The sequence below is a fragment of the Pagrus pagrus genome (genome assembly GCF_965226575.1).
Source record: "Pagrus pagrus genome assembly, chromosome: 5".
Taxonomy (NCBI): Eukaryota; Metazoa; Chordata; class Actinopteri; order Spariformes; family Sparidae; genus Pagrus; species Pagrus pagrus.
In genome coordinates this window covers 5,079,282-5,100,592 of record NC_140189.1, presented here as the reverse complement: position 1 = coordinate 5,100,592, position 21,311 = coordinate 5,079,282, and the positions used below count along the sequence as shown (strand labels likewise).

The following is a 21,311-nucleotide window of genomic DNA, read 5'->3' as shown; positions in this document are numbered from 1 at the left end:
TGATCCGAAGGGCTATGCCACGCACATACATTCATCACATTCCAACGTGTTTTAACTTTAAAGTGGAAGTGCCATAGGATTTGCTTCATCCCAAACACTATGCATTTAATTCAGTAAATCATTCCCAGATACAGTGACGTAAAACTTCTCAAGGCCGTGATCACAGAGGACGGTTTATTTGGTTCAACACACACTACCGTCTATGGCCAAATTTAGCCTACAGTTAACATTCAGGATGCAAACCATCAGTTTAAGACAAAGGGAAGAAATTGTTTCAGATATAGCTAAATGGAGTCCAAACAAAAGCAAGTACATTCACTAAGGTTAAGAATTTAAACTGTGTTGAACCCTAAAATTAGCGAGTAGCCTAACATTAACTACTACTACTGCTACTTAGCTACTCAAAAAGCTAGCAAACATCCTCCTTAGCTTGTTTGATAGGATATTTGCGTGTGTCTATCAGCTAGGCTAGCATTTGCTTTGTCGAGTCCAGTTAAACCCTTCCTTGGTTGTCTTCCTGTCAGGACAGCACCACAGGAAAAAATCCAGAAAAAAGCCCTTACTATTTCCAAAACACAGCACAGTGCTAACACTAAATTTAGCAGATAACATCAACTATTTTGCTTACATACATAGAAACAATGTAGCGAAACATAAAAGGGAATGGTCACGGAGGGCTACTTAGTGAGCACACATGCTCTTTAGCTAGCTAAGTGGCTAACTTGCTTCAGGAAACTTGTGTGGAACTTCCAAATAGTCTTTCTCAGTTGGACCCAGTTACACCCTTCTTTCGTTGTCTTTGTATTACACATCGCAGGTAAAATTCACAGAAAAAGCCCTTAGCCCTTCCGAAAACGCGCCACATAGCTAACACTAAAATTAGCAAGTAGCCTCCTCAATTCTTTTGCTTATGTACGTAAAAAAATGTAGCAAAAACACAGGAATAGGCACGGGACTTAGATAATCAGAAAGCTAGCAAACATGCTCTTTAGCTTGCATGATAGGAAATTTAGATGCAACTTCGAGAGAACATTTCTTTTTTGGGTCCAATTACAACATTCATTCTTTCATGATAGCACCGCAGGTAAAGGGTTAGCTTAGAGTTAATGCTAAAATGATCTTGCTAGTAATGTCGACTTTTACATTTAGGTACGTAGTTCTGTAGCAAAATGAGAGAAGAGTAGAACTGGTACTCAGCCAGTTAGAAATCAAATGAACAGGCTATTTAACTGAGTATTTACTTTTCAAATTGGATTTAATTTACTGTATGTAGCACAAACAAGATGTGTTCATTAGGCTGCATTCATGATACATGAAACTACAAAGCCAACAAAGTCCAAAAAGATTACGGAGATATTTATCTTGTGCATGCAAGTAAAATTATCCTTTGGTACTTCTGAGGCTCCAGATCCATAAAAGTAAAAAAAAAAAACATCATAAACTTCATTTTGGGGCAGCGTTGGGGGCAGTCTTTTACAATTTTCATGCCAAAAATACTAAAAATAAATGGTTGCTTAAAAAGAAATCTGTATAGATTTTGTTGGTTTTAGGATTGAAGACACAACAGCGCCATCTAGCATCCCTTTAGGGCTACATTAATGTCGCCGCGCCTCCTCTCTGATCATGGCCTAAACCCGACAGGTGAATGTCGGCAGGCTCAGTCTAATTAGGATGATTGGTTTCTCCTTCCGTGCCATAAAGACACTGCATCTGGAATAAGTCAGACGCACTTCTATCATCAGCCTCTTTGCCAACAGCAGTCGCCCATTTTCTAGAGCGAACATACATATCTTCTCGTGCCATATGGGGGTTGAATATGCAACTGAAAAAACGAGGACCTATAAGCATATCATGCATTCATTCAACTACCATTTTACATGATTCAGACCCCTTCCTCAGGCGTGGGTGTTGTGTGTATCATAGTCATTTTAGAGCTTTGTCATAAGCCTCACATCATTGTATTAATCATTGTTATACTGTATGGGCTGGGGGAGGGAGGGGTTCATAACATGAGATAGATAACTGGGTTTATATTGCATTACGGTGCGATGTGATGCATACGGACTGAACAATGAGGGATGTGTTTTTGGACGTTTATAAATCCTTAGGTTCTGAACTGGATTTTAAAGTAGCATGGTTTGATTTGTCGATGATTAATGATTCTATTGGTTTTTTGGGGGGTTTCGTTTGATTCTCTTGTATTTTATTGTATGTATTGTACAATCTGATGCCCCGAGGGGAGAAAGGAAAAATACAGTGTCTCCTGAACTGCTGTGAACTAAAGGAAACATGATTCTGATTATTATATTTATTTATTTATTTTCTTTGCACAAGTTGGAATGGCCTTAATTTTGCTTTACTTGCTTCTATTGTGTATTGGCACAAAGTGCACCCGTTTGATTTGCAAAAATTACAGTTGCTCATTGCGACGCTTATAATCCGAGAGTGCACATCAAAGCAGGATGAAAAAAAAAAAATACGAAAAGTTCAGCAAATCCTTTTTATTTTTCATTAATCTGAGAAACAATATTTTGCATGAATATAAATACAATGGCAGATATTTTGGCTTGTACAAAAAAAATGTGAAGCAATTTGAAGAGAAAAAAAGAATGTACCGTTTCTGCTGTATCTGTATATATCTAAATATTTATTGAAATATGTCATACTACTAATTCTATTAACGATTAAAGGTTTTCTGAACAAAAATCTCTTTACCTGTTTTTGAACATTGTCAAGGTTGTTGGAGTTGGATCTTCTGCTTTCTGTTACTCGACTCAAGGATCTGTGTAATCATTAAAGAAAAAGTATTAAAAATTGCAAATAAATCCTCGCTGTAGGGTGTATTTATTGTCTGCGTCCCTGTGACCAAGAGACATCCATCTCAACTGCAATCTTAATTTGTTAATCTTAGAAAAATGTTTTTAATTATAATTTTCTCTGAAAAGATGTTGGACAGAGCCTCCAGTGGTACTAAAAAAGGAGCACTCTCGTCTTTACATCACTTGTCTTGTTGAATGTTCATTTTACTTTACTTTTTTGAGTCATCAAACTGTTGACACACATCTGAGCAAACAGTTTCCTATATACAGCAGACACAGAGCAACAGTATCGTCCCGCTGGAGTCGTGTCTGTCCATCAGATAAACTACAGTCCAATTTTCCCTCTCTCTCGCCAACGTCTGAGAAAAACATCTGGCTATTTATCTGCTATATTCCAGTCTCTCCACCAGCTAGTCTTTTTACTGTTTGATCTGTTTATTCTGTGCACTGTAGTTCTTGATCCACCAGCTCAGACTGCAGGAGTGGATAATGAACTGATAGGAATCACCTGTGGAAGTCTGTAAGGCCTGAGGCTGTTGGACTTCCTGCTCACTTGTTAGTGGCACTCTTTCCTGCACAGATCTCTTACCTCCTCCTGCAAGTGTTTGCCCCTTCTTTAGTTTTTTTTTTGCCAAGCTTCATTAGTTAGTCTTTGTTATGACATTCATTATACATGCACACACGTAACAACAGCCATCCTCATTGCTATTTCTGTTGTGGCCATGATGCAGGTCAGAAATGCATAAAAAATGAAGGAAAGAAAATCTGAAAAACAAACAAATGTCCCTGGAGGTTTGATGAGTTAGTTAGCGGCCAGAGAGTGAACGTAATTAACTTGCACAGCACCTTGATGCAACAGAGATAACAAGACGCTTCCCTGAAGAAAATGTGAAACTGATTGACACAAAGTTCACGTTTGAATTTAATATTCTCACATGTGAACTGTGCCAAATTTAAACATGTGACATTTACATGTTCACATGTGAATTACATGTTCATATGTGTATTTAAAAAATGTTGACGTGGAAACAACACATGGTACAGGAAATCAACTTGCTTCCTCACAGGTGATTGGCTATTTTCAAATGTGAACTTTAATTTCTGCATGTGAAAATAAATGAAAGTCCCAATGTTTGCACTCAGCGAGGTCACTTCAGGGGTTAATCCTGGGGTTTTCAGTACTGTGACGGTGGTTACATCACCATGGTAACTGATGCTGCACACATGTTCAAGGTAACAGAGCCACAAAGCACCGCCTCCTGACCAATCAATAGAAGATCTGGTGGAGCTGGGTACGTGGATCATGAGGCGTTCTCCTGTGTAGGAGGGCCCCCTCCTGTTGTCTTCATTTTTTTTCTTCAGGCTGCGAGCAATGTCAAAGCCTTTTATTGTGCCTTTTATACCGATATCATCTTACAGCACAGACTGATGAAGTTGTAATAGCCAAGATATGAAAGATCTGCTTTGAATTATGTGTTTATAATTATCTTTTATTCTATTATACACCACAGGGGTTGCAGCTGAAATAACACTTTAATGTAATGGAATACACAAATGTCACTATAGTCAGATTGGAAATATTTTACCACAATCAATCTTGTTTTAATTCATATGCTACTGTGGCTACAATGTGTTCCCTCATTATCAGACTTGTTTCATCTTCAACAACCCAACAATGACACATCCACCGTTTCTCCTTTGTGCTGTACGTCTAAAACCAGCAGCTCAGACTGCAGAAGTGGAGAATCACCTGATAGGAATCACCTGTGTGGAAGTCTTTAGGAGCCCTGAGGCCATCAGGCTTTCTGCTCACTAGTTAACGACACTCCCTCCTGCAGTGATCTGTGTGTCCCTGCTCCTACGAATATTTTATTTTGCCGAGCTTCATTAAGTTTGTCCATGTTGTACCATTCATTAAACAAGAACATACAGAGAACAGCTGTCCTGCGTCACGCAGAAACACATTTTAATGGATTACCGTTTTTTGTTGTGGTCATGAGGCCAAAAATATATGAGGAATATGAAGAAAAAAAATAAAGAACAAGCTCAGATTTAATGAGTCAGTGGTCAGAGAACGAATATAATTTACTTGCGATACAACGATATGAGGGTGCATCTCTTTTGAATGTCACATGTAAAATTGTGGTTTTCACGTGTGAAAAGGAATAAGGCACGTAAGGACTTGAATGCAGAGGGCTGAAAAAACAGACAGCACTCCCATTAAACTATTTAATGTAGCCACATGATCGTTTTGGGCAAGACCCACTTGCAGCATGTGTTCAGGCAAATTCACAATCTGCACAGGTGTGTTTTAGTTATAGTTTACCACCATCAGCAATACAGGGGGGAGCATTATTTTTCACATGTAAAAGTTGCTTCTGTACATTTTAATTCCACATTTTCACATATGAAGTTAAATTTTAACACATTACACTCCTGGTCTAGAGGAACCCAAGACATAACATGGTATGTGTCTCCCCATTCTTTTCACTCCCAAGAAAGCCAGAGTCACAGAAGAGTTACATTCAAAGTAGCATGTATTGTTCTTCAGAGGGAGAACAAGGCCAATACAACAAACAAAATAATCTCCTCTTAAACTCCTAAATCAGTTTAAACAGGAGAGAAAGGGTTATCAAAGAAAAAGGCGTCTCCCTCCTACTATGCTAACACACGGGTTGTCTATTTACAAAGTACCAGAAAGTACTGCAGCTCAGTTACTTACAACTGGTTTACATCACAAACAAGACACTCAGACTCGTGTTGGACGTGGAAGATTGGTGGAGAGGGCGATGCAGTCGGCTGGCGGTTCAAAAAGGGCTCCTCTCCTCTCTCTGACCAATCCTGTGTCAGCAATCAAGCTAAGCAGGCCAATCAGCAGGTCCAACCTGCTCTCAATCAGAAACACACACACACACACACACACACACACACACTCAGAGAGAGACCGCTCACACACAACACTGAGGAGGAGACAGATAAGCAGCAAATACAAACACAATAATGACTCAGGGTCATAACATGTGAAAAGAAAATGTCACATGCGAGCTGGACATTTTCAAATACAAATGAAAATGTCTACATTAGAAATTTTCCGTGCATTCATACTTTACATTTTTAAATGTGCATTAGAAATTCCACATGTGGTGGTGAAACACGGTGCAAGAAGTCATGTGAAATGTGCTTCTTCACATACAGTCTGAATCACACATCTTCACATGTGAACTAGTGAAAATAAAATAATGTCATGTGTGAACGGGTTGTTTTCATAAGTTATTGTCTTCTTCCACATGTAAAATATGGCATGTGAAATCACCTGAGATATGCTCCTTCACATGTGAACTTTAACATGTGAACTGGACGAGCAATACGGAATTAAAAGCAACATGGAAAATCTATTTTCTCTCACAAGTACAGTATGGAAGTGTGTGTGTGTGTGTGTGTGTGTGTGTGTGTGTGTGTGTGTGTGTGTGTGTGTGTGTGTGTGTGTGTGTGTGTGTGTGTGCGTGCATGCGTGTGTGTGTGTGCACTGTGTGCTTGGGGTCTTGCTGCCAGCTGGACCAGAACTTGCTGAAAGCCATGCTGGTCCACGAATACTAATAATGTGTCTGTTCACAGCAGGAGGGCTGCACTCACACTGAATACTGATACACAGCAGAACATACAGGCCAGCCATGTGTCCACACAGGCCGTACTGTAGCGTGTCGGTCACAGGTTCAAACCCTGCAACATTAATGAGTTCATTAGGTGCCAAATGTCCTCGAACAAGCTCTAGAATTATGTTAAATGCAAAATATTCTTTAAAAAAAAAAGCCAAATTCAGTTGGAAAACTGGAAAATGATCTTCGTAGTCATTGTTTAAATTAATCTGCTTTGTTTCTTTAAGTACAAATCAAACTGTATTCTGTGCAGTTATTATCTGATACAGTCGTAACTGCACACAGCAGCCCCTTCAGCAGGCTCCAGGCTCTGTCCTCACACTTCTCAGTTCATCCTGAGTTCAAGTGAAGTCAGTGGAGTAGAGGAAATCAAAACCCTGAGAACGTATAGGAGAGGCTGAGCCGTGTCTCTCTCACACCATACACCTGAATTCACCTTGGTGACTCACTGTGTGAAAGCTCTGGGTCCCTGAAAGTGGTCCGAGCTCAGACAAACCAACTGTACATCAACTGCCCAGAACCAAACAGGTAGAGAGAAGCTGCTGGTGCAGCAGGTGGAACATTTAGGAACTGAGGAGACACACAAATAAATCTCCTGCTTATCTACAGTAAATCAGCAATTGTTTGCTTCGGTATCAGTTGTCAGTTAATTTCTCCATTTCCATCATGCAGAATTACTGAGTTCAGCACAAGGCTGTTGGGTCAGGTGAAGAGAGGAGAATCACTGCTGCTGCATCTGTTACATCTGACATTGTATTGGCAGTTAATGGATCTGTGCCAGCAGGTGGTTTCTATAGCAGCTGAATGTTAAACTGAAACTGCTGGTAGAAGCCCGAAACTTTACATCCTAAAAGCCTTTTCTCCACTTGAACAATGTGGCCTGACATATATCTGCTTTACGACCTGTTGCTTCCGGTGCCAACTCTACAGTGTACGTCTATAGTTTGTAAAAGTCCCACTGTGTGGCACTTGCTATTTTTTTATTTTAGCTGAGTTTCAAGGTCCCTGTGGACCGATCGCAGTGGATTCAGATCACCTGCTGCAGGTGTGGAGACTGACTACTAATTAATGAGTGAGAGCAGTTTGGGTCATTCCCCTCACAGCCAATCAGGGTGTGATGACTTGTGCGAAGGCTAAAGAGAGGTGGGGAATGACACCCAGGTCCGACTGACTCTCATTCTGATTCTGTCCTTGACTCGCCGCAGACCTCATCCAAACACACTGTCAGTCAGAAACTCTGCTCTGTTGAGGTCCTGTTCAGATTTCTTTGCTGCCCTTGTTCTTTCTAGTTGAGGGAAAATTGTGACCGTCAAAAGTCACCATTCACCTCTGCTACCCTGTGAGTGCTGCTGCCTTTCAACAGCCGGACACCTGCAGGTTCTTCAGTTTGTTTGTCTTAACTGAACCCCTTGATACCCAAACCCCTCTATACACCTTCAGTTTGTCCTGTTAGATCTCATTGGGGACTTTAGAGGCAGTAAAAGAAATACATTTCAGTTTCATTATTCCCGCTGTCACTTTCATCATTATCAAAGCATTTGTGACGTTGGCATTCCCCATAAATGTGTATATTTTTAGGGCTGGTTATTAAGCATTCTCCTGACAGTACCGCCACAAGTTTACATATTAGAAAAATGAATTCAGATCAGGCCAATCTCTTCTGATTGAGGTAGTTACATAAAGCATTTTTATTCTGATTCTGAGTGGAATGGTAGGGTCCATGTGAACAGAGCCCAGCATCAGGACCCTGAAACTCAAACAGCTGCACTGAATTCAGTCATTCCATTATTTACACCTGTGCTTTTATTGTGACATGTCAAAATGTCTTCTGTGAAAAAAGGCCTCTTATTAATGTAATGAGGCTGAGAGTATGGCACCATCATTAGTTACACCTGTCATCTTTCTGTTATGACAAGTACAACTGCAGTGAACAAAGTCAGAGTCCGTGAAAAAACATTATGAAATGTAGCTGCAATAAATACCAGCACCCTTGTTTATGTTCAGTTTCTGATACATTTAAATTATTTTATTTCTCCATCTCATGAGCTCAGTTTTAAAATCACCTCATAATTTGAATCAGTTTAAATTATAACACTGTTTAAAATGGTTCAAACATTTTCTGTAAACCTAAAATTGTTAAAACTAAAGAATGACATAACAGATCAAAAGAGACAAAAGGTTTAAAACAGTAAATCACTTTTAATTTAGTTCTCTCATCGGCAGGTGAGTTCATTTTAAACAAGATGACAATGAAGTGCATCGGTAGAAGAAGCCCAACAGGATTTGATACATGCTCCATTCAGACGCGTCCGTGAATCCACATATTACAAGCCAACATTTTTACTCAAATAAAACCACTACAGTTCAGCTCTTGACCTGATAGAATAAAAAGATAAGACAGATCCATCGCTAGATACAACGGTGGCAGCAATACACAGGATTGCCCAAGCAGTAAAGTACACGTTCCTTTAAGAAACAGGGAGAGAGAACGCGAAAAAAACCTAACCTCTGGGTTTTTTAATCCCCAATTCAAGTAGTATTTACCCTTTTTTTTCATGTGTTTGCGTGTTTTGATTTGTTTCTTAATAAATTCAAGTTCAGCATGAAAAACAAAACAAAAAAATGACAAAAAAAAAGTCCAGATAATACATGTGTTGGTGGAGGAGGAGACGAAGAGGAGGATAGGAGGAAGAGATGGAGAAGTAAAAAGGAGTGACATTCTGGATTCCTCAGAGGGAAACAAAAAGCAGCAGGTGAGAAAGAAGAAGAATTAGGTGGAGGGAGCTTGGGGAGGAGGAGGAGGCAGCCATCTTCATGAGAGACAGATGTCGAGACTGGCTGTTTTCAGCAGGAGCTGGCGCGACTTGCCGGTGAAATCTCTCAACCAAACCTGCATCAATTACTAACAAATCCCTTCGTAATACTTGTAACTTTCACATGTAGGAGAAAGAATGAGGAGGAAACGAGTCAGAAATCAGGCTGTGTGTAGCAACCCAAATTCGGACATTAAATTAATCATTCCTTCTAATTTTTGCTCCTAGGTGCATGTTAAGAAGGGTTCTTTGTTATATATTCTCCAATTGGTTCCTGCTGCAGTAAATCAATAATCACTCAGAAGTTGGATGCAAATAGTAATTCAACTCAGGTTTGGAGCCCGGGGGCCTCACTGACGCTGGGCAGAGTAACGGCCCTCACTGGGCCCGGCGCCCCGCCCGGAGCCGAAGCTGGGTTTCTGTGCCATGCCTCCGCGGGTGGGGGGGCCTCGGGGTCCACCGCCGCCTCCTATTCGCTCTCTGGGACCGCCGGGACCGCCTGGACCCCGGGGCCTCATGTCTCGCCTGTCGCCCTCCCTGGCTGATCGGGTCTTCTTCTCCTCCACGTTCAGACGGACGTCGCCTCTGAACTTAATGGGCTGAGAGGACGAGAAAAAAAAGAATTAAAACTCTGAAGAACTTAATTAAGTTCTCTTTTATCTATTCAAGCCAGAACGGTCCCAACAGCAAAGTTAAAACTCAAGACTTCAGTTCCAGTTTTTAACTGAGCCAACTCAATATGTAAATCCATTAAAATACCAACAGAGGAACACAGTGAGAACAATAATTACTAAACAAAGTGCCTCAGGGTATTTCAGAAATGAGAACTGGGCTCTTGGCAAATAAATGGAGCAGCATTCAAGAGAGATAAACATTAAAACAACAGTCCCTAAAACAAAAAACGTAATGAGCCTGAGAGGGTGTGTTACCCTGTTGCTGAGGATCTTCTGTACAGGTTCAGAGTCGTCAAACACCACGAAACCAAAGTTTGGTAGCTTCCCTCCACTGTTGATCCTCAGCTCCAGGACTGTACCATACTCTGTGGACAGAGGGGGGAAGGAACATTATCAACACAAGTATCCAACTAAATGTTTTGCTTGATGCACTGACAAAATTTTACATATTAATCTTATTTGTCACTGATTTTTGAAATTCTAAACACTATTATATCATCAACATATAAAACAGGAGAAACTATTTTTAAGATCTTAGTTTAAAATCCATTACAAACGCAACTGTTCCTGTTTGAAATAGAGTTCTTAAAGGAAGGGTTCAATCAAAAATGAAAATTCAGTCCTCTTTGACTTACCACAAGGTTAGGCTTTATTAAGATTTGCTACATAAAAAAAGACGCGACTGTCTGAATGTTTAATGTGTCTGCAGGTTTTTCCATCACCACATCATGTGTTGTACACTTTAATACCACTTACGTTCAAAGAACTCCTTGAGCTCAGTCTTGTCCACATCGTGAGGGACGTTGCCTACAAAGAGCTGCTGGGCGTCGGGGTACCTGGACACCCTGCGACCCTCAGTCTCTCCCTGCTCGCCTTCCCGAGCTGAAACAACAATTCAACAGGTCAACACAGGGACATGTGCTGTGAGAATACACATACAAGAACTATTTGGTTAATAAGTGTATTCACCAGTTATGTTGCATTTCTTTGGTATTGTCTTTCAGACTGGGTGTGTTAGAAGGTGCGTCACCAGAATTTAAGCCCCATCCTGTATGTGGTTTTTAAGGTTGTCAGTGTATGTTGATGTGCCAGAAAACCTTCATATTCTCCCATAATCCACTGTGGTTTTGCTTATTATTAAAATGCAGGTGTAACAGAAAGACGTGTGTTCTTTACTTCCACTGATACAAGACTTTGTGTTAGCAGCATGAGAGTTATACATCCTGACTGTAGCTCGCAGTGCCATCTTCAACAGCACGCATCAGATGTGATCATGTGGGTGTACCTGGTCTGGGTCCTCTGTGTACCGGTGGAGGACCTCCAGGCCTCTGTTCCCTCGGCCTCTGGTCTCTCTGTGGTCTCTGTGTTGTTGTCTGGGACTCGGGCTTCACCTCCGCTCTGGGCTGAAAGAGTCAACAACACGCTTTTGTAAGAAGACAAAGAGCGAGCAGGTTTTCTGATGTTTGGAGTCATGACTTCACTTCAGGCACATAAAGAACAACATGTTTGATTATCATCATGAAGGTCCAGCCTGCAGGAGGCGTTTGTTTCCTGCTGCCTTCATCTGAACTCGGGGAAACAACAACAACAACTCGACTTTGTGTAGATTCAGGACATATATGACTGTGGCTCTTAGAAAAATGTCAACACACCCATCTGCTCTCAGACATTTCTCAAAATGAGACCTCCACTGTTTTTAAAAAACAAAACTAGAAGTTGTTTTCTTAGAAAACAATCTAAAATTGAAAACCCAATCTTGCTCCTGTATTTTTTTAAAGTTCTGTCATGAGGTACTTAAACACTAGAGTAACTTTTTAAACTTAGCTGGGAGATACATTTTTGAGTCGAACCAGCAAACTTACCGGTGCTGTGGGAGCGACTTTGACGACGTGTGGTGAGATTCCTGAGACTGGGACAGCCCCGCTGGGAGGGAGGTTCTTACTGGTGACTGATGCCCAGGAGAACGGCTGTGGGACGACAACACAGGAGATATTTAGGCCTGGAAAATTATTTACACCTCATAACCAGTTGTTATCAATTCAAGTATTACATCTGTGCCTCACTGAAGCTGATTCATCTGTGTAAGCAAGAGTGATAAAAAGCCTTCTCACTGCATCTATAGGACATGATGGAAACATTTTTGTATATTACTTCTACAATTACTGCTGATTATATTCAGGCATCTCTGTTTCTGATCTCAAGTTTTTCATCCATGCTAAGAAGAGCTAAATTTCCTGTTCAGACCCACCCTGTTTTCTTCAGGAGCGGCGGGGGTGGGTTCAGCGGGCACAGCGGCAGGTTCTGCGGTGGGTGGGACGGTGACGGGGCTTTTGCTGTCTGTCTGGTCTTCGGTTGTGTTTGCGTCTGTTTGTGTGTCCAGCATTGTCTCAGGCTTCAGCTCCACAACCGCAGCCTCGACCTCCTTCTCCACTTCTGGCTCCGGTTCTGGACTCACTGCTGCCACTTCCTCCTCGTCACCGGGAACCGTGGGCTCTGAGCTGGAAGGGACAAGAACGAGAGAGTTCCACCGACTGTGCTGTCCAACAATGTACATGAGTTGAAGATGCAAATGAGAATGATTTACAATGTGTGTTTGACTCCATAGAGCTACCAAGCAGTACTTTTTAAATACTCTAGTCCATCTACGGTCACCAATATTATTAGATGCGTGTTCTGTTTTGCATAATGTGCACACTTGAAGGGAAAGGGGGGTTTAAGCTGGACTCTGGGAACCACGAGCCTCTGATCCTTACCAGGATACCGGGTCGTAGAAGGGAGCGGACTCCTCAGCAGCGACGTCAGGGGAGGGGACCCTCTCCTCGATCTCCTCCACCTCGTCCTCAGACTCTGAAAACACAAACAAAAACATGTTCACATCTATCTCCATTTTCTAAGTCCCACTAAAACCTGCTCCAAAATCAAAAGATCTCAATGGGTCACCGTCCCTGCTCAATAAAAACTGACTCGTGTTGCTCAAATCTATTTTCCCCATGCCACATTTCATCTGAATACTAAACTTGCATTTGTGTATAATTACCTAAATATATCAGAACAAGAATGACTGATTTTTTTTTTTTCCAAAACTAAACTGAACATCTGTCATGTTGTCATCTTGTAGTTTAATTTTGGATCTCGTGCTTTTTTCTCATGTTTAGTTTTTTATTGTGCATCTTCAATCTAACATTCCCCGACATCAAACACTTAAACTTGTTCAGCAGCTTCAACTATCATAAATAAAGACGCAGCAGTTCAAAGAAACATGATCAAAGTAGCTGAATTATGAAGCTACAGCGCTGATAGGAGCTGTGCAACGACTGAGAAACTTGCCTCCAACTTAATTTATCTTAAGCAAAATAAAACCAAGATCAGAACGATCGTGTCTGTAGAGAAGATGAAAAGGCAGTCGGGAGAAAAACAGAAACCTGGTCAAGCACGAACAATTTGAATCACAACTTTTTTTTTTAAAATGATGTTTTTCTCACCTTCTGGAGGCTCAGAATCAGAGTCGCCGAACACCTCGTCTTGGTAACGAAACACGTCGTTGTGGACGTAGAATTTGTTTGCAACAGTACCCTGAAGGATAAATAAACAGTACATCAGCGTCTACTGCAACAAAACACATTGATCAAGCTTCCACATATGCATGAGATCTATTTGCAGAAGTGAAGAACAAACCTCAGGGGCCAGCACGAAGGTCTGCATGAACTTCCTCATGGGCTGCATGTTGTTGGACAGCTCGCCCATCACCTGCACCACCACGCCCTCGTTCAGGGTGGCATGGGCGTCCACGTGCCTGATCTTGGTGTGACAGTCGCGGAAACTCAGAGCCATCACCCTCTTATGGATCTCCTGCAGAAGAGAAGTGCAACATTTCACTTTTACATGCTCAATGGAATATGCTTACCATCGACTATTGACAGTCGAACAAAACAAGACCTTTTAAATTGCATGTTCGCTTCCTTTTTTTTGTTTTGATATTTTGCCCCCTTTTCTCTGTTTAGGTGCTTTGTTACTACCCTGTCTTTCAGATGTGATTTTATTGCTCTAAAAAAATCATTAAAAATCATTTGATCTTTCGGCACGACGGGTCAAAGGTGAAGTTACAAGTCATCTACCAGAAATGCAAGTCTGAATTGATTTGATTGGCCACTGCAGCTCCATGCAGGGTGACATTACACTGTGTTGCAGTAAAACTCATCAATACGCTGTCTGTATTCATAACCTTATGACCAATTGTTTTTATCCCTTTGATATACACACCCTTTCTGCATACATCTCCATTTAAACGTACATGTTTGCATGTAGCTGTTCCCCACTGCAGCTGCTTCCTTTCACGTTCTTATTCCTAACAGCATTTCTCATGTAAGAGGAGAGACTTTTATATTCAGGTGGGTCACCTGAGCAAGACGGACTGAATGAAAACGAGTCAACTCTCAAGGAAAAACTGCTTTAAACAATTAGCTAAAGTACAACAACCGCAGCTAACAATAGAATATAAAAATCAACTGTCCAAGAAACCCATTAACAGCTTCTTAAAACCTCCTTACAGCAGAGAGAATCAGAGACAGACAACCTTAACTGTCCTTTTTGGAGAAAACAGCTCTAACAAACAACTTTCCTCTCAGCACTGGAGTCTTTTTTTTCCCACTCAGTGTCGGTACGTGGGAGTTGAGTGCAGTGCCGCTCTATGGAAATAACCTGTTTGAGAGCTGTTATCTGCTGGATGAAGCCCACTTACAGATTGTCCATAAACGGCCTCGACTGGTTTGCCATTGCTGTCCAGGCCGCCGTGCACGTAGGAGGAGTTCTTTCCATAAAACCTGAGCACAAAGACACAAAGGTTAATTTGTTCCACGGAGGGCAATTTAATGAGGTGCCGATATATGCAGATTAGTGTTATGTATAATTGCAGAATTAAAACCACCAAAGAGCATTTGCCTTCACTCAGCAGAAGTGCAACAAATTCACAATGATCACACAACGCGACAGACAGGCGATGGTCGTACCTGTGCAGGTAGTCGGGGGCCTGGTTCAGGAGTGTGTAATACTGTCGGACAAACTCTCGCCCGACCAGCTGGGCACTTGGCTTCTCCATCACCATTTCTTTGGTCAACTGGAAATCTCTGCAAAGAGGACGAAGAGGAGGGAGATGTTAGAGAAAGTGATGTTCTATTTGACAACAATCTTGACCCTCTAATAACTCGGGAGGGAAAACTTGATGTGATTTTATGTTGTTGTTCAAGTTTTGTTCATAATTCAACTGATGATTTCCAAAGTCATTACAGTTAAAAAGAGGGACATGTAGAGAAATAACCACTTCGTAGATGAAGAGTTTTCACACAGCCCAGATTGGAAATGTGATGATTCGCTGCTTTTTTCAGCACTGTTATCAAAGATATTACTAATTCTGTCCTAAAAATGAATTATTCCTTTAGAATTAAGACGTGGAAGTAAACAACATCATATCAGACACGAGGAACAGTAACTTGAGACTTGTTAATGCAATGTTTGAACTTCCATGGTGCAACGCTACGTGTGGATTACAGGACGCTATGACAACGGTTATGGAAACCAACGAGCTGGACAGCAGTCTGTCTTTTTCATTACTTTGAAGTAACTTTGGCGCCGACTATCACACATGCATCACTTTGCATTTCACAGAAGCCAAAACACTTCTGAGACTGTACATTCCTGTGATGATGAATCACCCCGCCGTCCTGATTGGAGAGCAGTCAGACGTGATCTCAGCGACAGTTTGAAGTGTAAATCAGGTAAACATGACCTCAGATTTCATATTAGCAAAACATATCAGCCCCTCATCGTGTTATGGGGCCATTTTAATTCATTTTTCTGGACTGTGTTGAAATGCCAGCTGCATGAAATGTTTGATCTGATTCTGACGAGCGTTTTCTGCCCCATCTGGGTGCATCGACATGAAAACAGCCCGCCCAAGGCATGGAAAACAAAGTCAGACATTAGCTGTTTGTTTTCATACCAAGCGGTTAAAAATCTAAAATTGCACAGTCATTGCACTCAAATGACACTTCAACAGTGCCGAGTCCTCTGCTGCCTTTTTTCTACTTGACAAATGAACCGATGCACAGCAACTCCAGCTGATCTGAAGTCACTTACCAAGAGCGAAGTGACTTTCAAGCATCGTAATATATCATTTCGTAATTTTTCCCTCCAATAAACGCCTTCTTAATTTCTATGATGCTGCCATGGAGGTATAAAAACAAGGAAACCACCAGAGCGGATTGTTTCTGGTGGCAGAATTTATAGATTACTGTGAAAATGGATTATATTTTATGGAGAAAGTCTTTACTGCCTGAACTCCAAACAGATGGCTTTTCTTGTTGTTAAAGTAACTGCTAACTAGCAGCCTTCCAATGAGCACCTCTGGACTAAGGCCATACACAGCCTCTGAGAACGATGGATGCCAGTTACTGTAGCGAGGTGATTTGTGGAAGTTCCTGATGGACAAATATCACTGGTTGTGTTGCTGAAGTAATCGCTAACTGCTGCTAATCCACCTTGGTACTCTATTCCCTGTTGCCACACTGTCCTGATTGGAAATGGGGGATTGCCCTCTCTAGCTGCCTGTTTTCACAGGAAATGTGTGACAATGCTGAAGCAAATGGCACTCCACAAATCATTTTGTGAAAACTTAAAAGGCTGCAACATGCTTCAACAGACCCATGTTCACCATTTCCTGTAAATCTTCAACTTGGTAATCGTGTTTCTATTAAATGCAGGTATTTGCCTACAGGTTTGTAGCTGAACCTGAAGGTTAGCTAATGTAAATTAAGGATCCGGCTGATGATATCCTATGTTTCTGTGACTTTCAACGTCTCACTCTGTCAAAGCCTGTCTGTGGACTCAGCCCCAGGCCCACTGGCTCCCATTGAAGATGCAAATTAAATGCAGAAAAAAAACAGCTGAAATATGTAGTTTAAAAGATTCAGTAATTTCTTGCAATACTTGGGTACTGTAGTTTCTGGCAAGTGTTGAAGCAATGGAAGTATGTCATACACAGAAATATTGGGTCAATTTTGAACTGGTTTTGATCATTTCATGGGATTTATCGACAAAAAGTAAAAATAGTAGCCTATTCCTAGCATTCGCCACTCAACAGCATAGCACAAAGAATATGGTCAAACAGTTTTAAGTACTTGGAATTCATGACTAGGAAGCTAAAACGTGCACATACAGCAGCTACCAGGGGAACAAGTGCTTTCTTTAATGGACTGTCTGCCACACCTGTCCACACAACCTACAGCCATCTGTTGTTCTGGCAATCTGAGCAACCAACACACTAGCAGCAGCAAACACGAGCAGATCCATCAGACTAAAGCCAATCACTGTGATGTGAGGCAGCCAACGACCTCAAGGTGTGCTCAGACAGACCCAGTGTTAGCAGCTAACATCAGGGGGCTTTGGTTTGAATGGATCCCAGGTTATTTGAAGAATAAGTACATATAAGGGCATGCTACACTGCAGCAGCCGTATCAGAAAGCAGCTTGTGTAAAAAAAAAAAAAAAAAAATCTGCGAGCATGCCATGCAGACAAAGGCCACGCCGTGCCTGCAGTGACGGTGCCATTCACCGTATCAACCGGCCTACACACACTCATCACCCGTCATGGCGGCTTCGCATGTCGGTGGGACTTTAGAGCAGCTTCCAGATATAACCTGGGCTTCAAATGGCACCCTGGCTGGCCCACGACAGAGCCAAACCACGACAGCTGGACGAGCACACGGCCCCCTAAACTAGGGCAGACACGGGCTAGGTGAGTTAGCTCGGACTCAGGAGCAGCCCCAACACGTGTCCCGGCCGGTCCCCGGCTACTCTTTCCAACCGTGACGAGCTAAGCCGGCTAGCTACATGGAAAGGCGGGTAACCCTATAGAGCAGGCATGGGACATTATGGAAAACTGACGAGTAAGGCGGTTAGGAAAGACAGGAAGGGAGGGAGGGAGTCACGACTGGATGAGAGCTGGAAGTGGGCTACACATGGGCGGTGGATACGTCTTGGAAATCCAGAATGAAGCCAGGCAGCGGTGACGACGGGTATACCCAGCATTTCAACAAAATAACATATAAATCATCAATTTCATGTTAAAAACAACAGAAGCATAATTTAATTTCAAGTAATTAGGAATAACCGCCGTGCTAATGCCAACGGCTGCAAACAGCCACCATCTCCTCACCAAGCTGTAGACGGAGCCCCGAAACGCGACCCAATTAATGTACCGAACACGACACATGAAACGAACAATGACTTCTGAAAACATATTTCTGAGAGTTTAATCAAAGAGAAGAACTCACCAGCGGGTCAATTATCAAAAATAAATCGTTGATTTAGAAACAAGTGATTTCTTTGAATCACCTCAGCGGCAGCCTGAAACACTAGCGGCTTCACAACGTGCTGGAGTGCTCGGTTACCGGTTTCAGCTCCGCAACCGAACTTGACATCCCGCCCCTCACGGGTCATCTAGCCAATCAAATTGAAAGAATGTGACTCATCCACCAATCGTATGGCGCTACCGCAGGGGCCCCTCAATTACAGCCAATCACAAAAGGCTCTGTCGCTACCTGGTTTTTCTCAGTAGAGCCAATCACGTTGCAGTGATGGTTGAAGGTGCGATGGTTTCACTGGCTGGCGTCTACCGGTCTGTTTTTGTGTCACAGCGAGCGGTGCACCGAAGACTCTTCACCGCTTGGGGGCGACAAAAGTTTATTCGGTGAATTTAACTGATTTAATTAAAGCGAATGACTCATCAAGTTATGCAAGTTCTTTATTAACGTATAAAACACTGAGTCTGTGCTATTGTTTTCATTGAGATTTGTGTCAGAGAGGAGAAGAGAAAAATAAATGTACACTCCCCATCTACTGTATACTGGCAAATACTTTAAAATAAAGCCAAATGCAAACAAAAAAGAAAAGGAAATCTTAGAAATAAACAGCTAAAGTTTTACTAGTATCAGGTTTTGATACTTGTGGTTATAGAAGAGAAATCTCTGTAATAACTTCCTGAAAAGCACACAATAGATTCACATTCAAGGTCCACTTACTGGCTTTCCCCAAAGCTTTCACTCACACCCCATGTTTCATATCAGCCCGTCACGTGTTATTTACACCCTCAATGCTTGTGCACCCACTTCAGACGGGGTGCTTGCTTTTAGATTAGCAGCTACAGTAAAGATTTCAGCTTAAAAAAACCTCTTTTCAGTCCAAATTGGGATCTTGCAAGTTCTGGAGACTTGGATTGTGCCGGACGAGCTGTATGGAGCCATTTTATGCCTTTTTTGGTAGTTTTTTTATGTTTTAAAACAAGTCACCAGCTACTATAGTTGTTTAGGAGAACACTGAAACGCTGTTTTGCTGTGAAGCTCCAAAAATGTTCTGTGCATTACAAAACTTCACCTGACTTTCCATCAGCATGGAAGTGAGAATATAACAACTGAATTTTTATTTTTGGGTGAACTGTTCCTTTAAATCATCTGCTACACAGCAGGTGTAGGGTCATTGGGAGCCCCTATAGGAGCTGGGACCCTGCATAATTTACCTGTTTTTACACTAGAATAGAGTAGGAGATGAATATTGTAATTTTTTCTAAATTCAGCCAAGTCAGTGAATGTGTGATGACAGAAAAAAATCCACACCCAGTTACCTTAAACCATCTGATCTGTGACTTTAAAAATGAAATCTTTCAACATCCTCTAATCAGAAAATAATGTACCTGTCATAAACTTGGTGTGTTCATGCTGGATTGTATTACATTAAATATGTGATCATGAAGTGAAATGTGTCCCTTCATGTTCACTGATTTTTTCTGGACACCGTTGACAGGAACAGGTGTAACTCATTTATCTCTTCACTGTGACATCTCCCTGCAGAAAAAAAAACTTTCTTCCAGAAGCAACTGGAAGAAGGACTTATATTAGAAAAAAAAAACTGTATTAGATTACAGTGGCACACCCCTCTCCTCCCTCTGCCTCTCAGCTGAGAGGAGGGACTCTGGCTTTGTGGACGAGGCTCGGCTGTTGTTTCACATTCTTGACACTGGAGTCTGGATGGCCGGGTGGGGATGGTAACAGGGTGCTCAGATCTCCCTCTCCTGTCTCCCAGGGGACCACGAGCACAGACCTCATTATTTACAGTACACGCTTTGTTTTCACTGGATGTTCTCGTGGTTCACTTTGCCTTATTTTATGGCCCCTTTATGTTTTCTTTAGGCTGCGGTAGGCCATGTTAGAATAAATACATAAATACTGTATGTTTATATCCAGAGCCAACAAATGGTTCGCTGTGTGACATTTATGATTCTCTAAATCTTTTTCACGTGGGCGGATTCAACACATCTTTTTTCTGTGTTTGGCTGATGTTAAAGCCACAAAGCATTACAGTATTTTCCAGTGTTTATAACACACTTAGTGCATTTTTGTGTTGGAAAATGCATAAAAACACCTGTTTGACCTTGACCAACAGAACCAGTAGCTTATTTACAGTCTGTTTAAGTTTGATACCCTTGTTTATGTTATAAGTTTATTTTATAGCACATCACAGTCAGCAGGCAGTGTGGAAGATACAGCTGAAATACAAACTTAATATGTGGCTTAAAGGGAGTTTGGTAACCAGTCACACATCCAATCCATCAATGAAAACTACCCCAACAACAACAGAAGAAGAAAACAGTCAACTGCACTGGACTGTTCTGTTAGTTCTTCTCTTAAGTTTGTTGAGTCTGGTTTTGGTCCTTCAACAACGAGCAGATGTTCTTATAAATACTGATAAAGTTTCAAAGTAGAGCTTTTTAGAGCAGATCAAATCAAAAGTTTAAAGTTATGTTTGTGAGACGTTTCAACACTGGAAGCCGACGTCTTGAAGGCGAACTACGTAGGATTTGACGGTTGCTGTAAACAAATCATTCCAAAATGAGAAATATTCGGTATTTGTTGAGTCTAACTCTCAACACTTTGGGTTGGCGAAAATGTCTTTCTCCAGAATCATGACTCATGATATATTGTCTCTAGAAGTGTATGATTAAGTTTCTCGTGTTAAAAAAAGTGAACAAAAATTTGAATCAGCAGCCCGAGCATCGTGACAGTGTCAAATCAGGAGATAAGCGTATCGTCCCAGCCTTATTATCTCCTCTTTTAACTTTTGACCATTTAATGGGGTTTTAGCTAGATTCCTTTTGAATTTTGTAAAAGTGCTGTGAGCCCAAAAGTTCAAAGGCGCTGCCGTTTAGATATGGCAACCACCTAAACCCAGACAGCTGAAAAAGCTGCCTGAACAAAACTGAATTCTTCAATTTAGATTTACTGGAAATAAACCACAAAAGTAT

The 21,311-nt window shown here is 41.6% G+C and overlaps 1 protein-coding gene across 1 annotated transcript; it reads right to left on the bottom strand.

Moving 5' to 3' along the window:
• Positions 1 to 8,654: 8,654 nt before the first annotated feature.
• Positions 8,655 to 18,426, bottom strand: g3bp1 (GTPase activating protein (SH3 domain) binding protein 1). The gene is made up of 12 exons (XM_084352907.1): positions 18,289 to 18,426; positions 14,969 to 15,085; positions 14,701 to 14,782; positions 13,638 to 13,811; positions 13,445 to 13,535; positions 12,716 to 12,809; positions 12,211 to 12,460; positions 11,825 to 11,929; positions 11,248 to 11,365; positions 10,719 to 10,844; positions 10,218 to 10,327; positions 8,655 to 9,887 (listed from the first exon to the last, which is right to left on the bottom strand). The coding sequence occupies exons 2-12, from the start codon at positions 15,061 to 15,063 to the stop codon at positions 9,639 to 9,641; spliced, it is 1,494 nt and encodes a 497-aa protein (XP_084209033.1). The 5' UTR covers positions 15,064 to 15,085; positions 18,289 to 18,426; the 3' UTR covers positions 8,655 to 9,638.
• Between the last annotated feature and the right edge of the window lie 2,885 nt (positions 18,427 to 21,311).

What these genes read in the sequence shown, in the direction of transcription:
- g3bp1 (XM_084352907.1), bottom strand. Translation starts at nt 15,063, where the DNA reads ATGGTGATGGAGAAGCCAAGTGCCCAGCTGGTCGGGCGAGAGTTTGTC. An exon ending in CCGCTCCTGAAGAAAACAGG is followed by an intron (nt 11,930 to 12,210) that starts GTGGGTCTGAAC and finishes GTCGTCCCACAG; the next exon opens with CCGTTCTCCTGGGCATCAGT. An exon ending in GCTCAAGGAGTTCTTTGAAC is followed by an intron (nt 10,328 to 10,718) that starts GTAAGTGGTATT and finishes CTCTGTCCACAG; the next exon opens with AGTATGGTACAGTCCTGGAG.